Here is a 16603-nt window from a genome sequence, read left to right as displayed (position 1 = left end):
CACCATTATGTCACAAAGACTTTTATGACTTTTGCGTGGGTATATGTGTTTCGCAGACATGTCATCAATAACCAAGGCAATTGGTCCTGAAAAATTGTTGCTGCAGCCTCTTGCTGGCTATCTGTCCATGTGTCTGCTGTAGACGAGTCATGTCTGTGCAGTGCTGTGTGTGCCTGCTCTTTTGTGAGAGCAAGGGAATTAGATAAGGCAGGCTGAAAGGGTATGGATCTGAGGCAGGCCCTCTGGTAGCTCCCCACATTTATCCATTTTTTGCCAGGCTGACAGTGGGCTGCAAAGAGCAGCATTGGAGCAGTGGCAAGGAAGAAGAGTTACTAGAAGTGAACTCTGCTGATGTTTTGCATGCTTGAAATGTGCTATCTTGGTCATGAGAAATTTCAATGAGAAGAAAAACATTAACTGCAAACCACTGGGGTTTCTTGCCAAACAGATCATCTTCGTGCAGTCCTGGACTATTCTTGTAACTGGGCTTGGTGTGCTTTAATGAGTTTCTCTGACTATTTCCTGGCAAAATGCTGGATCTGGGGGAGATGCCCAATTCCATAATTCAAGTATTGAGTGAGTGGTAGCTGAGGAGAAACAATTCCCTGCTTTCTGTGCCTGCTGCCGGCACAGACCTTCCACATTGGCAAGGAGAACATAAGTGCAATTAGTTGCCTTCTAGACAGACCAGTGAGAGAGGCAAGTGGCTTTATGGAAGCTGGAAAAGGTTGGATTGAGGCCAGCAGTGGTAGATGGTGATGATCTCCATGGGCCAGGAGATGTTGATGCAGAGCCAATGTGTCAGAGAACATTTCTCATTTTGTTTGCTTTCCACTCCCGATGTCCAGACAAGCCCAGGAGAGTGAGCCCACAGGCAGCCCCAAATGAATATATTGTATAGAATTTATTCAGTTCTGGTTATTACCTAAACTGGAGGCTGGCCAAGTCAGTAGAGTTGACTCTGGCAGCAAGTACAAGTTGTGTTTCCTGTTGAGAAGATGAGTTTGAGGAATATTCTCATTTACTGCTGAAAATGCATGGCTTTCTGCCTCTTCTTATGAGACCAAAAGGACCTGGAGTATGTTGATGTAATTCCACACTTTGTCATGTGTTGTTTACATACTGTTTGCACCTCACTGTTCTCTGCATCAGTGCCAGCACCCTGATATTTCTGCAATTTATTTTTATGATCTTAGTGTTGAAACAGCTGTAAAAACAAGTAGTGAAAATGAGCCAGCTGCTGGAATTTCTGATTCCAAGTCTGGTTTATAGTATGCAGACATTGAAAGGGAAGGACATATGAAAAACAACAAATGAACTTAATCTCAGGACTAAATGCAGATGAGTTAGGTGGCTGAATTTTTAACTGCTCAAGAGAATTGAATCACTAATGAATGAAATACAGCTTTTTTTTTTTTTTTTTTTTGTACAGAGCATGTCTAAATATATACTACTGCTTTGATGAAGATCTTACACTGTCCTGTGAGGACTTGGGAGCAGTAGACCAGTTGTCTCTCCTACACCTCATTTGTTTTAGTATTGCAGAAATAGATAGAAAGTTTACCAGACAAAAGGATGGAGATGTGTTATCATCTTGCTTGGCTAGATAAAAATCCATATACTTACTTAGTACCCTGGTGTCAGCACCACTGGCATGACTTTATGAAAGAAAGCAAGAAATAGTCTTTCATCCAAGCAGGTAATTGTTTTTGACTTCGGTATTTAGATTCTTGTTTATGGTCCAAGTGAAATAGGGACCTAATGTGTTTAACACTGCAGTGATGCACATGGATACTGTATATATACTCCTCCTTTGTCCCTGCCTTGAGGCTTGCCCAGGCAGCAGAGGTGAGCTGATCTGCTTAGCAGTTGTGCACCAAGGAGCACAGGGTAGCCTATGGGTAATGATTTTGTTCGTTTTTTCAGTTGCAGTAATTTTTCTGCTGTTTACAATGCTTTCCATAAGTGTATTTGCTAAGTCACTTTCCGAAGGCATGAGTTAGAGGGCTACTTCTTGGCATCTACTTTGGTCCAGCCAAAAACCCAGCAGCATCTAAGAGATCCCTGCTCGTATTCAGAAGATGCCAATTACGGGTTGGGTGCATTTCCTTTTGGAGGGAGGGCAGTGTGGTCTGAGGACTTGTCAGCTGGTTTGTTCTTGTTCTTGCAATTGTAAGCAGAGACACACATAAAAAAAAACCTCTATCTGATCTGCAGAGATCCGGATGCGTTTGTATGTTTTGTGGTGATGCTTGGCTCAAGTAAATCTCACAGTACAGGTGTTCTGGGTGACTCTAGGTGAACCCTAAAGAGACAGGAGAAAGATTTCCTTTCTCTGAGAAGAATACCAAGTGATTAAGTTTTGATCCTGCAGTTTGTACTTTGCTGAAAGCTTTGTGCTTGTGTTGAGGCCTGTTAACCTCTGTGGCACAGAGCAGTGAGGAGTTCTAATCACGGCAAGCAGATTCCAGGATCCAGCCCAGAGCAGGAATGTGAAAACAGACTGTGTATGGGTGTTAAAAGAAGAAGCTGCAAACCCACAACAGAGGTGGCAGATGGAGAAGTTGTTCCAAAGGGAATGTGTGAGCAGTAGGAAGAAAGGACCTAAAGGAAAAAATGGCTGAAAACCACATCTGATTGGAATCTATCAATTCCTTCTTATATTGTGATTTATTTTATGGTGATATAACACTGTCTATTAATTGTCAGAGGAGTGGCCTTACCTGTCAAATGAGTGTATTATCTGCATTTCTAGTCTGCCTTACAAGCTGAGTGCATCCCTTTGCAGTGCTGATGCCCATTCAGTATGTTCTGTGAAGGAATTGTTGCTGTGTAGGGGAGCCAGAGCAGGAGTGCCAGACTTGGACTCACTAACCCACTCTGCAGAAGTGAGAGCATGAAGCTTCAGTCTTGATACTGTTAGTCAGAGATGTCTGCTGCCTGCAATGTCAAGAATATTTCATTCTTTTCCCAACCTGATGTTTGGAAACAAAAACCTACCTAAGAAGCCAGCTTTTCTGGGCCCTAACAGCTGTGCAAGCTCCTGACAAGGCAAGAGATTGCCAGTGGTAATCTGGAAATGAGAGAAACATGTTCTTCAAGCACTTAGAGAGGGTGAAATTTCACCACTGATTTTGCACGCTGCTGTGTTTGTGTTCATAGTCACATTTTATTCTGTTTACGTACAAACTCTTTGGCATGTATAGGCTTTGGTTTGATTTGTATTTTAACTGGAAATACCAGAACTTGCAACTCAGAATCCTGTGTTTGTCCTCTAGACTTAATAGAGGATCAGGAAAAGCTTTTTGACCATAAAGGTTAAGCACGTTACTACGTGATTATATGTACAGAATCCATCAGGAAGAGTCATGACTGTCCAAAAATGGTTAAAAGGTATAGTTTAAATAAGGCAAAAATGCCACATGCAACTTTATCAAGTTTAGTTCCACAGTTCAGCTCTAGTTCAGTTAAGGCATAGTTCTTGTGCCTTAAGATGGGCCAAAATTCTTCATGATTTGCCAGATGTCAATAACAATTGTCTGGGCACACACTCACTTCAGTCAGGGGTTGCTTGTATGCGGTGATGCACAACTATTCTTTCATTTACTGTCCCCATTCCTTTAAATAGCCTTCAGTAAAATGAGCAACAACAACAATAACAAAAAACCTCTGTTTGTCTGGTGGGGTAAAATTAAGCTTTGGTGAAGCAGAGGCATTTTTAACGTTCTCTGAAAGCCCCAGGCTTGCTAAGGAATTTTAAATGGGGACCTCCAGTCGTCAGCTGCTTTCCTTAGTCTGAGAAAGTACTGTAAGTTCATTCCTTGTTACTGCCTGTAACCCAGCAGAACTCACCTCAAGAAACAGCTGTCTTCTTCAGTGCTAGTCAAAATGTTTTGCACAGCAGTTGAAGAAAACTTTTGCCTCTTGCCCATTTTTTAACAGCTCATTATTATTTTAGTATTTTATAGGTGAGTAGTAATTCTCTCAGCTGATGGGATGCTGGTATGAGAACAAGCAGGCAGATGTTGAATGCTTTTCTAACATACTTTTGTAGCTGAGACATGTTTCTTTTCCAGCTGTGTTGAAAGGAGCAAGTCACTGCCTGGATAATAATCTAATTATTTTACCTTTTCCTCTTGTTTGCCCAACAGGAGAGTTGCCCATTCCCAGTATGGAAGAACACAATGGCTCTTCAGAGACTCCTGCCCTGAGCCAAGGACGGCACGTTGCCATCAAGTGTGGGTGGCTACGGAAGCAGGGGGGCTTTGTCAAGACCTGGCACACACGCTGGTTTGTCCTCAAGGGGGACCAGCTCTGCTATTTCAAAGATGAAGATGAAACCAAGCCCTTGGTAAGTGAAAGGAAGAGATAGAATGGAAGGTCAGAAAAGGGAGAAAAGTAAGTCAATGCAAGAATTGTCTGGAGTGTAAAGCAGCGAACTTCTCTATCTCTCACTGACTCAGTGTTGGATTTGGTATTTTGATTACACTGAGTCAGGCCTTGGCAGTTAATGTGGTTTCCCCATCAGACTTATTTCTAAAACTTCCTTTCCCAGGTCAGGTTTTCTCATTTCTGCATTTTAAAAGGAGAAAAGTATACAGGAAGTTCAAGCAGCAAAAATCATCACTCAGATGGACTTGACTGAGGCAGATGAATAAGCTGTATTTGAAAAGATGCTGCTTGGTTTCTTATATTTTTTTCTACTTACTATGCAGAGTATCCCTGCTTTGTGTCTTCCCAAAAAGGACCCTAGCCTGAATAAATTGCCATCTGTAATATGGAAAAGACTGGTGTCTGCTTGCCTGGTTCTGTTGTGGTGATTTACTGCTTCTTAACCCTAATCTCTTTTCCTATTTACTTAGCTTTTTCACCAGCATGCCCCAGGGCTGCCTATCCCCAGAGTGTCATAGGGGTAGAGTTAAATAGTCCTGCCTCTTGGGTCAGGGCAGGTCTGTGCCTCTTTGATAGTAAGGATCTCCTGCTAGCACCTACAGGGCTATGATAGTCTCATGCATTAATGATTTTCCAGATGCTTGTGACTTCAGAAAAAACTTTGACTTCTGTTACTTCTGTGCAAGTGTTAAATACAATCATCACGCCCATATTTTTTATGGCTACTAAATTTCTGATGGTATACCTTTTGCATGGAATTTCACAGGGAGTTCTCAAAGATGTAAAACCCATCTAATCCAGCTTCCTGTATGGAACAGGTCACGACACTCGGCTGGGCTTTGCAGCTTGCATTATAGTGCACGTGTTAAGAAAATTATTTAGTCTTGAGGAAATGATTTCCAAAGTGTGAGTTAATTTCTAAGTGCCTGTTTCATAGCCTTGGTAGCTGTTTTCCCATAAAATTATCTCAGTATAGGTTAATCTGAGATAATTTTAAGTTCTGCTTCTAAGCAGATAAATTCTGATATATTTACACAAATTATATGATTTGATGACTACTTTGAATATGAAATAATTAATAATTTCTGGGAAATACAGCATATCTTCCACTATATATATGTTCAATCAAGAGTGTAAAAAGCAGCCATCAGAATAAAATGTTTGTGGGCCAGATCCTGGGTTTCCAGAGTACAACTCTGCTTCCTAGCACTTGATATCTGCCAGGATGTTTGCATGCAAAGACTTCATGGCTTTTTAAGAGGTGGCACCATGCTGTGTTTCATGGAACTTTCCACAGCCCAGAGCCCAAATTACCTTCTTGTACATCTGCGATTGACCTATGGGTGGCTTCAGAGTATCCTGTTGGCTTTGCTGCTTCCCTTTTTGTCAAACAGAGGGGATGATTCTGATCTGATACTTGTGATAGGTTAGGTAGCAGCTTGTGAAATAACTGAAAGCTTATTTGAATTTTCCACTTCAGTTGCAAGCAAGTTCATGAAAAAATATTAAGTAGGGTGGGAAAAGTGCTGAGAGAAATGTAACTTAAAATATTCCAATGGGTTTGGAAAATTAATGGGCCTGTCCAAATTAGGATCAGTCAATAGCTCACCTTGGCATAGCTTTTGAAATGTTTCTGAAGCAAACTGCACAAGTGTCAGTGCCTGAAATATGTCCCAGGTTCAATGCCATATACAAAACCATTTTTTTCCCATTACACTGAAGGGTTTGCTGCATTAACTGTGACAAGAAAATCACTATGACCTTCTGGGAACCTGTTCTTGCTGTGGAGAGCTAAAGCAAAGAACTCAGGTTTTAGGAAATGGCAAGCAACATTTTTAATATTTGATCTGTATTTAAGACAAATACCACTTTGTTTACTACTGGATTGTACAATTTACGGATGTACAGTAATTCCTTTTGATAATGATATAATGGAAGAAAGTTAATGAGGTTTTGTTCCAAATCGAAGAGCAGTTCCAGGCAGAGAGCAGTGATTATTTGTATTGAGGAATAGTCTAACTACACACCTTGTGTGTATTTCTATATATGTGCTTTTAGAAGGTGGAAGAACTATAGTAGGAGAAGACAAGCCAAGCCAGTGGGCTTACATTCATAGCTTATATTCATGTTAATGTGAATTAGAGAAAAGCAGAATCCAGTTTCTGGTGCAAATTCAGCAGGTGTCCTGAGCACAGTCTGCTTAACATGTGGGCTTGGCTTCTGTTCAGTCTATAACAGATACTATGCCAATGATGTCTGTGTTTTTGAAAGTGAGGGAGATGTCAATGGAACCAAATTTCAGAAAAATACTATGAGCTGACAGACTTGATTCTCCAAGTGAGTGTGTATAATGGGAGTAAAGAGAAGGAGGAACATTTGTGTCTAAACCCTCAGTAAATGCTTCAGAATTCCTGATGCAGGCTCATTTGCTGCTAGTAAGATAGCTACCCCATACACTTTAGTGTGTCTACATCTCCTTGGCATCAAGGCTATTAAATTTAAAAGTCATTAACTATCAGTGTGAGTGTGGGGAATTACCTCTGCCAACCTGTGCCTACAGGCGCACAGAGCTGGTGAAGAACAACAGAAGAAAAAGCAATGCACAGCTGTTATAGTCAAGGTCAGTGAATTGTCATTGATTCTTTATTATCATCAAACACATGAATCTTTCCCTTGTAATGTTTTATCAATAAATTAGCATCTATCTTTTGCTCTGATATCCATGAAATATCTCTGAGGATCTGGCAGAGATGGCATTTCTGTTTACTGAAGATGTGTGTTTGGATAGCAATAATCTAGTTAATTCCACAGGATGAAGAAGTCTAACACATAAGTGAGCAAGCCATGTGAAGGAATAAAATCTGATTTCTGATCAATCTGTGTTCTCTCTACTGCTTGGAAGTGATACTGGATTTTGCTTTCTTAATTCTTTTCACTATTTTTTGCTTTAGAAAGCTAGTATTATGCTAGATCTGAAGGTCAGCTCTCCAGACTTGAAATGTGTGCAACTGAAAGAAATCAGAATTTAATGTTCCCTTTTCCACAGTACAGCTGTTGTTTAAGTGCAGCCCATGAAAATTCATTTCTTCCTTTCTTCTCTCCTATGGTTAACCTCTCCAGCTGTGTCAGGGTTGACATGGTCTTGACTGAAGCCGAGAGGAGGAAGTCAGTGCTGGCTTATGACACATCATGCTTTTTCTGTGGTTTTGTGAGCAGCAGAAGGGAGATTTGAAGCCTTGTCTCCTTTTTGCAGTTTTGCTGTCTCACTCTCCCAGTGTTGCTGAGGAGGTGGGAGCAAAGCTTGGTAACTTGTACTGATGGAACATCATTGGTATTAGGTTGTAAATTAACAAGAATGTTAATTTACAAGCTCATCCAGTCTAAACAGCATTTGAGTTTTAGGCACCTCTTTAATGTTGTTGAGACTCAGCTTGGTTTATGGATTTGAATTTGAGGTGTGTACAGCAGAGAGATCTTGAAAAGCTATGAATTAGCCTTCAGGAAACACTTGTGGTATATGTCTGAAGGTTGACAAGGATTTGCTGTTTCAGTGTATGTCCCACCCTGAACAGTTTGCCGTACAGTTTTTGTCCTCAGGACCTTTATAAGCTCTTTACTGTTCAGCTTAAGTAATTCTGAAAGGTATTCAGTGGCTCACAGTGTCTTTGACAGGCCCTGGGATGGGACAGGAGATTGAAGTGTAAAAGTGTCAATCTTTAATAACCATTTGAATTGGTTGTTCACAGAAAGTGAGTTAACGGCAACTGCAGTCTTAAGTGCAGGTCACTGTTTTGTCTGTAAGGGAAGGATGTTCTCTGATGTACAAACAGAATATATTTTGAAGTATTACTTTCTGGAAAAATCATAGAATGAATCATAGGGTTAGAAGAAACCTTAATGATCATCCAGTTTCAACCTCTTATCGCTGATGTCCATTTGGACTCTTGAGTCCTTGACCACTACTGTTTGGATGTGACAATCCAACAGGTTCCTTATTCACCTAGCAGTCCAACCATCAAATCCATTTCTCTCCAATTTAGAGAGAAGGATGTTGTGGGGAACCATGTTAGAGGCTTTACAGAAGCCCAAATAAATGACATCTGTAACCCTCCCTTGTTCACTGCTGGAGACACTCCATCACGGAAGACCATGGGGTTGGTCAGGCAGGACTTGCCATTGGTGAAGCCGAGCTGGGTGTCTGAAATCCCCTCCCCATCCTCCATGTGCCTTAGCACAGCTGCTAGGAGGATCCGTTCCATGATATTCCCAGGCACAGAGGTGAGGCTGACGGGTTGATAGTTCCCAGGGTCCTGCTTTCTACCCTGTTTGAGGGAGGGTGCAAAGTTTCCCTTTCTCCAGTCACCTGGGACTTCACCTAACTTCCATGCTTTTAAAATACCCTGGAGAGTGTCTTGGCAACTGCATCAGCCAATTCCCTCAGCACTCTGGGATGCCTCTCATCAGGTCCCATGGACTTGTGTATTCTAGTTCCTCGGTGGCCAGGAACCTGATCTCTACTTAGAGTGGAAGGAAGTTTGCTTCCTTAGTCCCTATCCTGCTGTCCCTCCACTGGAGAGGTGTGGGAAGAGAGGTTGCCCTGAAGACTGAGGCCAAGAAGTTGAGTACCTCAGTCTTCTCATCTGTTGTTAACTGTGAACCAGTGTTGTTTATTGGGATGGGTACACCTTCTTTGACCTTCCCTTTTTGGTTAACATACTTATAGGAGCCCCTCTTTGTTATTCTTTGTGTCTTTTGCCAAGTTCAGTGCTTCCCATTTAATGCAATTTGTGTAAAAATTTCATCAACCGATAAATCCATTTAATAGCATTAATAAGAAACTTGATAAACTACAGTTGCATTTTTAAATTAAAATTAAACTTCTAATGAATATGAATAGAAATTGTTATTTTAATTACATAATTTTTGTCTTAGCCTGTCAGGGAGAATCCTTCATTATTACTGTTGAATATGATTAAATATTGAGCATCATGATTTTTTATAAGTTAAATGGGAGTGGAAAACATTTCTGTGTGGAAGGCAAAAACCTAATTGTACATGCACTTGAGAACTGCATCACAAGAACTATGATCTCTCCTTGCTGCCTGGAGCATTTTCAATCAAGGGAGATCAGAGTATGCACTCTGCTCCCTGTCTCTGGGAAGCAACAAGAAGTAGCTTTTGTGTAAATACTGTTGAGCAGCACAGCAAGTGAAACAGCTTCTCAGCAGATTTTGCTTTAATTTTGAAGAGCAGTCCCCTCAGTCTTGCTGAGGGAAGGATGTGAGGCACCAAGTCCATGCTTGGCTTCATCCGCCTTGCCTGAAAATCCACAAAGCCTGTAGAGGGACTTGATGTGAAAACAGAAAGGTATGTCCCAGCTACTGAAAATATTAATAAAATTAAGAAATAAATAATAATAAATTAAGAAATAAAATATTAAAATATTTTAATTTTTCCATTTCTAGGCAAAACACTTGTTATTAATGTAGGAAAGTAGAAACAGTTTTGTGTTGAAAACACAAAAACAACACCAACATGTGCTGCAGGGTGAATTCTTTCCTGTACAAACCTATTGTAAACTTTAAAGGGGAGAAATTATCAAATGAAATTATACAGGTGTCACAAGAAATGGGGTGGGAGTGGAGGGGTCGATAGATGTTTCTCAGGAATGTCACTAGAAACTGAATATACAGGATGACATTAAACAGAATTTTCTTGACATCAGTAGTGTCATGTTTGCCAGATACCAAACTATTTACCAGGAAGACTTTCTGCGGTTGGATAGTGGTGAATGTGGAACTTAAAAAAAACAAAGAAAAAGCCTCCACAAAAAAATCCATCAGAAAGGATGTGTTAAATAGCTCACATGAATGTGGTGGAATGGAAGGTGAAGGGATAGGCCCAAAACTACTTTGGGCCCTTTTAATGGGTTTTCTGTGAAGGGCTCCTTAATGACATGAATATAAGCAGGATTCTGCAACTAAAGCAGTGAAATATCTGGAATAGAGGGAGTGTTATCAAATTTAATTATTTTAGCTTTTACATGCAGTAAAAAGTTCTGTTATTTCTAATAACTTTATAAGTTTTAAAGTAATTTACTGCTGCAGGTTTCAGCAACTTACTTATAGAGACACATTTTTTTACTTCAATGTCTTATGAAGGTGCTTTTAAAGGTGTAGTACACTTTGGTCAGTAGATACCCATGGGAATTTTGTATGTGAGGGATTAGTATGACAAGACTGAGTTTATTTGAAACCAGGGTACTTCTAGTGCCATTAATCTGTTGCTGGGGTAGGATTTCTCAAATTCACAGGGCTGAATTTCTGTTCTTAGCCTGAGACAAATAGCAACAAGATCCATCACTGAGGTACTCCTGTTAGAGGTGATCAAATTCCAGCTTTAATCCCCTTTTCTATTTCTTTCAGATCAAGAATGCAAACTTGAATTTTCAGTAGCTTTTCTTTGTTTTGTTCCTTTAAAAACTTTGAGGTCTTTGGGCTTGGCCCAGTAGGAGTCTTACAGATTTCCACAGGAATAAAAAAAGTTTTTCTCCAGCATTAACTACCACATTACTTACAGGAGCGTTACTAAACACTGTGCAAGGTTATGAAGTCTGTGCCACAATCAGGCAGGTCTAGCTCCATGCTTTGCCCCAGTTTATGCAGTTGAAAATTCAGTTTCCCTGTGAAGATGGTTTTTAGGTGTGAGTGCAATGCAAGGGGTATTCAGTGTCTCTTTTAGTCAGCTTTGCACGTACTAGTAATGTCATTGCTGTGACTGTACTGGCAACATCTGCAAGCTGCTGTATCCAGCTGTTATACCAATTTGTTTAAATTTGTGCATGCTTCATTCCCAAGGGCTTGGAGCCTTTCATGGTCCCTGAACTTGACTGAGTTTTCAAAACAGCTCTCAGGTGCAATCTTTGTCCTTCTTGCGTTTTTGCTGTTCTCCTTCTTCAGATCCAGCTCTGGCTCCCACTTCCCTTGGTCTTCCTTTGCCCCTGGACACATCAGTTGGTGAAATGACTGTGTCCCTCTCCTCTCCAAGTGCCTGTAACATTCATAAAGGGCTGGCTTATACTGTCATTGCTCCCTAACATAGTTCAGTGTCTCCATCCCATTTGAAAACTTGGAAAATAGCAGATTAAATAGTTGCTTCCCTATTCCCCATGCCCTTAGCATGCTGGCTGCTTGAGTAGATCTTCAGTTTAAACTGAAACTAAAAGTTTGTTTTTTCCTTAATCAGCCTTTTGTAATGCATTTTGACACTCGTCTGCCCCAAAACAAAAACAACACTGGGCCTAGATGCCATGCCAAGCTGAGAACATCTCTATCTCATTTTAGGCCGCGGAAAACAGGTCCAGTGACTGAATTTCAAAATTCACTGAAATGAGAGAGTTTTGTAGGCGGGAAACGTGAACCTTTCATGGTTTTTCAACTTGTGCATTCCACGGGGACTTTTTGTTGTTATTACCAAAGTGAAAATGCAGGATGGGAAAGAAAAGATGATCCCACGTGAGGCTGCCTGCTTGTGTGGCAGTCAGTAGTGCCTCAGGCCCTCTTTCAGAGCTGTTTGGGAACAATAAATACATGTTCCCAGGCTTCTGTATCTTTAATCAATCCAAACTGGGAAATTAGTTCCAGTAAATATTTTTATAATAGAACAAAGCAAGCATGCCTCGTGGCACTGACTGGAAGTGCCAGCACCATTGACCCATGTGTGTGCATTCAGAGCTGAAGCTCCCGAGTATGCTACCATGTGTTGTATAAACTGTGTGTGTAATTAGACTCAGCCAACACCTGCTGTTAGATTGGAAAAGAGAGGCGCTCTAATAAGATGTAAACTGGCCAACAGCTTAATTTCAGGTCTTGGCTGCCAATGCATCTGCCTAGTCCAAATGTTCAGAGCGCTGCCCCCACCTTTCTCTTCCATGGGACCAGGGAGCTGACTTGTTTGTAAAAGCTTGCTAATGCTGAAGTTCAACCCTTAGTGTGCTTCCTTGCATTTCATGGGTGGGCAGGACTTCCAAATGTAGGAAGCTACTACATGGTACAGAGCTGTTTTTCCATTGCGATGGGGCTGCCCAGTGTGTAGCTTTCTTGAGCTCTGTATTTCCCTTTATGCTCACACCGTCTCTCCCTCCCTCTTTTCTTCTCTATTTCTGATTTGTGCCAGGGTTTGGAACAGGAAAGCAAGGGGAGATACTGTCTTTTTCTTTTCTCGGTTAGCTGCCAAATGAAAAGTGCATTTCTGGTGAATGCTGATGAATGTATATTTAACAGATTAATGAAGTTGTGTGGAGAGGAGTAAGGATGGTGTCAGGCTGGTTAAAAAAAATACCTGATGTTATGTTGGATGGTTGTTACTGATTGTCTTCCTACTACTACCTTCTTGTCTGAAAGACACTGGTCTAAATTCCTAATCCTGTCAGTGGTTTTATGAACTCCAGTGCAGTATGAAATGCCTTTTGTCATATTTAGTGAGACAGCAGTGGTCTGCTCTAGATGTTTCTCTTTATATTTCCTCACTTAATAAAAGCAGTAAAGCAACTAATGTGAATACTGCTACTAGGCCATAGGAAGAAATTCTGTGAAAATCAGCCTCCAGATTCATCTTTAAGTAAACTTAATGCTTTTTCTTTCAATCATATGTGGAACCTTAACCATTGTAAAATCTGATCTTTTTTCACACTCTATTAATTTGGGCAGCAGAGGCTATGTGGTAAATCTCTCTTATTTAAGGGCAAATTTGGGATAATGAATAGATGAGAACGTTTTGTTTTGGAGCCTGACAGTTGAACTCAACAACATTTGATCAACTCATAACTTGAAGTTGCTGTTGATAGCTTTTAGTTTAGCATATGCTGTTAAGGGAAATGTGAGGTGTGGAAAAGTTCAGTTGGCTCTGTTATCTTGCACAGGCCTCAGTTCATGTCCTAAAATAAAGAAATCCTAGGTGTTTATTTCCTTGCATATTACTAAGGGATTTAATTAGTGTTGTTGCTGCAGTAACTGAGAGCTTTGTCCATTGATTGCAGCTTGATTCAGCTGGACTGCATAAATGCTCTTACATGGAAAATACAAAATTTAAACACAGCAACATGGTGAAGATATACTATCTATTATGGACACTGTGGACAAGAAAAACCTTCTTCTGTGTTTTGGTTGTTAGAGCTTTTGGGCTGCCACGTGTTCCCTGATGAGCTGAGCCAGACATTTCAAATCCCTTGCATGGAACAAGTTTATGAGAATGGCCTTCACAGGTGGTATTTGTGTTGGCAGCCTCAGAAGGGAGTCCAGGGGTTGAATAGCAACAGAAGCAGCTAAATTAACTTCTAATGCTGGAGGGACATCTTTTCCAGCAGGTTTGCAGCACAGAAGTTGAGCTAACAAGAACTTTTCTCTTTTACTGCTTGGACTGCAGAATAAAATCCATTAAAAGTCTGTGCAGCTACCCACAAAGTGCTCCTGCTTTGAGTGAGTAATTGCAGTGTTTCCACTCTTTTACTATTGAATAATAACCACAAGCAATTTAGGAGTACTGAGGACTTTCATAGACACAGATGTGTTTTGGAAGCTGGTTGATATGGACTGAGCATTACTGTAATGGTCAGGTCATGCAAGTGATAGAAAACAGACACAAGGCTGTGTTTTAAGGTATATGAGCTGATGCTTTAGTAAGCCACTATATGTGTATTTGCCAGAGTACAGTGGGGATCTCAGAAGCAACTCCTTGAAAGAAATAGAGAATTATTTACATGTTTTGGAGCCCAGTCAGAATGAGAGACACTTGCAGTTTTTTCCACTTCCTTCCTTTCCTTTTCTTCACTTAAAGAGCAATAAATAATGTTTCACATCTGAAGAAGAGGTTTAGTATTCATATGGAAAAAGGATATTATTAAAAACTTCAACCTGTCATTCTTATTAAAGTTACTCTTTACCATAAACTGCCTAGTGTTTAGATGCTAGGTTTCCCAGTCCTCCCTGGACTTGGAAGCAATACATATCCCACTGTGTACCAGCCATTACTGAAACTGTTGAGCTTTTGCAAACTAAAAATGTTTTTAGTAAATAATACATACATTGTGTTTCTTCTGATATTTTTTCTGCAAATGAAGTTGTTGCTCAGTACACTTCATTATAAAAGCCTTAATTTCTAATGCAGAATCACTAAGTGGTGTCCACAGTACCTTGGAGTGAGCTTCACTGTTTTTTCTTGATCTCTTTTGTTGACTGTAGTGCACTTCTCTGCATACTCTTAAATCCCATGTAATGATCCAGTTTTGTGTGGGTGAGACAGATGATGTGCTACATAAACCAACTTTCACGTGTTACAGGAATAATCCCTTTCATCAAGGGAAAACATTGCCTAGAGGGACTTTTTGAGAAAACACCCCATGAGAAGTCTAGCATGATTGGTATTTGGTACAGGTCCTGTTAACACATCTCTGAAAAGAGTAAAGAAAAAAGACAGACTGAGATCAATTTGTTTTCACAATTCCTTACCTAAATGTTTAAGAGTAAAGAGCTTGGCCATGGGAAGAGCTTGGATGAGGCACACAGTGGTGTTGGGAAAAGAAAGGAGGTATGGAAGAGTGTGAAGTTTGCTGTGCTGTAACCTCCTTTGTACCTCTCAGGAATGCTAAATGAGTCTCAGGAGCATCAAACTGGCTTAATTTCCTTTAATGAAGTTGTATTAAATTCCATGCAGTATCCAAACTCTCCTGTCACCAAGAAGCTTTCCCGGAGTGAAAAGCTTTATGTGGCTTAGCAAGATCCGTGTGGTGGTGGGCTCCTGAAAGGATGTTGTTGGCATGAGAGTTCATGGGTTAGTCTGGAAGAAGCCTGGTATCAGATTTCATTCATTGCCTAGGCTGTAAAACATGCTTCATTTAACTACTTTCAGATCAACAGAAGATCTTTTTCCTTTTGCTTCATGGGTTTGATTGTTATTCCAGGTGTGTGTCTTCATTTTCTTCCAGTATTTATATAATGTCACTTATATAACCTACACTATCTGGGAAGAAGTGCGAGTCATAACTGAAAAATAAAACACACACACCCTATGTGTCAGGATTTTTTGATGTACTGAAGTTCTCGACTTGTAATTTTCTGGCCAATTGCCTCGGTTTTTAATAGGTTAACCTAAGCTGTGGAGGGTGAGGGTGGAGGGTACAGAGGAAAGTAAATCTTTGGCATTTATAGTGTGACAATAAGAAGAAATACATAAGGAATTTTCTACCCTCTGGTTCATACCAAGGTGAAGGTAAAGCATTTTATGAGTAATCAAACTGTTCTGAGCCAGTTGGAGACAAGAATTTATGTACATTATGCTGAAGACATGCTAGAGAGGAAATGGGGAGGGTTTTTTCCTTTAAAATAGTCTTCAATTTCTATTTAAGCACTTGTTCCAATAAAAAGCCTAAGTCTAGCAGAGGTCAGTGCTATCACTGCTGGCTATGGAGCTATTTTCACTGGGAAGATAAGGCCCAGTCCTTCTTACTTCTCTACAAGCTGGAGGTTTATATTTCCCAAGGCACTTGTGAGTTTGGACTGTGAAAACACGGATTTTACTCAAGTGTGAAATCATGATTTTAGGACCTGTGCATTATGACCCTTGTTTTTTCTCGAAAGGCCTGTTTGTGATTGCAAGAAACAGACTGCAGCCAATTCCAAAAACAAACAAGTGTGCCTGATGGCATTTGTTTTAACCTCTTTAGTGTAACAGTTAGTTTAGTAAACACAGTGATTATTTTAGTGTCCTTTTGCTACACTGGAAAGAAGTATCCAATTAACTGAGTGAAAAAAAACCTCATCTACTGCTCTGAATGTTACAAAAGGCTGATTTAATTCTCTTTCTGAGAGTATTTAACATTGTGAATACAGCTAATTAAGCTGTTGAGCTGACATGAGGAAAACACAAAACCAAGATCCCCATTCTTGGCTCACATTCACAACGCAGCTGTATTCTTGGTCTTTTTAAGTACAACTAATAAATAAGTACATAGATTTTCTAATAAAATGTTTAATTAAACAGAAGAAAGGTCTGCTAGATTAAGCTGTTGGTGCTTTTTTTGGTCTCCCAAAAGATGACAGTATTGAGACTTCTTATGGTTATGTCCTGCTGAAAATATCTAGAATAGCTGGAATATGCGAGTGGTTGTTGTTTGACTTCAGGCAGTATTGTTCTGACTAGAGCAGTGTTGTGTTTG

The 16603-nt window shown here is 40.3% G+C and overlaps 1 protein-coding gene across 2 annotated transcripts in view; it reads left to right on the top strand.

Annotated features, from left to right (window-relative positions):
* Window positions 1-16603, top strand: part of ARHGAP24 (Rho GTPase activating protein 24) — a 184349-nt gene that overhangs the window by 26407 nt on the left and 141339 nt on the right. For both annotated transcript variants that reach the window (XM_058837941.1, XM_058837942.1), the window contains exon 2: window positions 4152-4351. In XM_058837941.1, coding sequence (XP_058693924.1) covers window positions 4172-4351 — 180 coding nt within the window. In that variant the 5' untranslated portion in view covers window positions 4152-4171. The remainder of the gene's footprint in view (window positions 1-4151; window positions 4352-16603) is intronic.

This window comes from Poecile atricapillus, chromosome 4, assembly GCF_030490865.1.
Source record: "Poecile atricapillus isolate bPoeAtr1 chromosome 4, bPoeAtr1.hap1, whole genome shotgun sequence".
NCBI classification, from domain to species: domain Eukaryota; kingdom Metazoa; phylum Chordata; class Aves; order Passeriformes; family Paridae; genus Poecile; species Poecile atricapillus.
The sequence above is the reverse complement of the archived record's forward strand: the minus strand, read 5'-3'. Positions and strand labels throughout refer to the sequence as shown.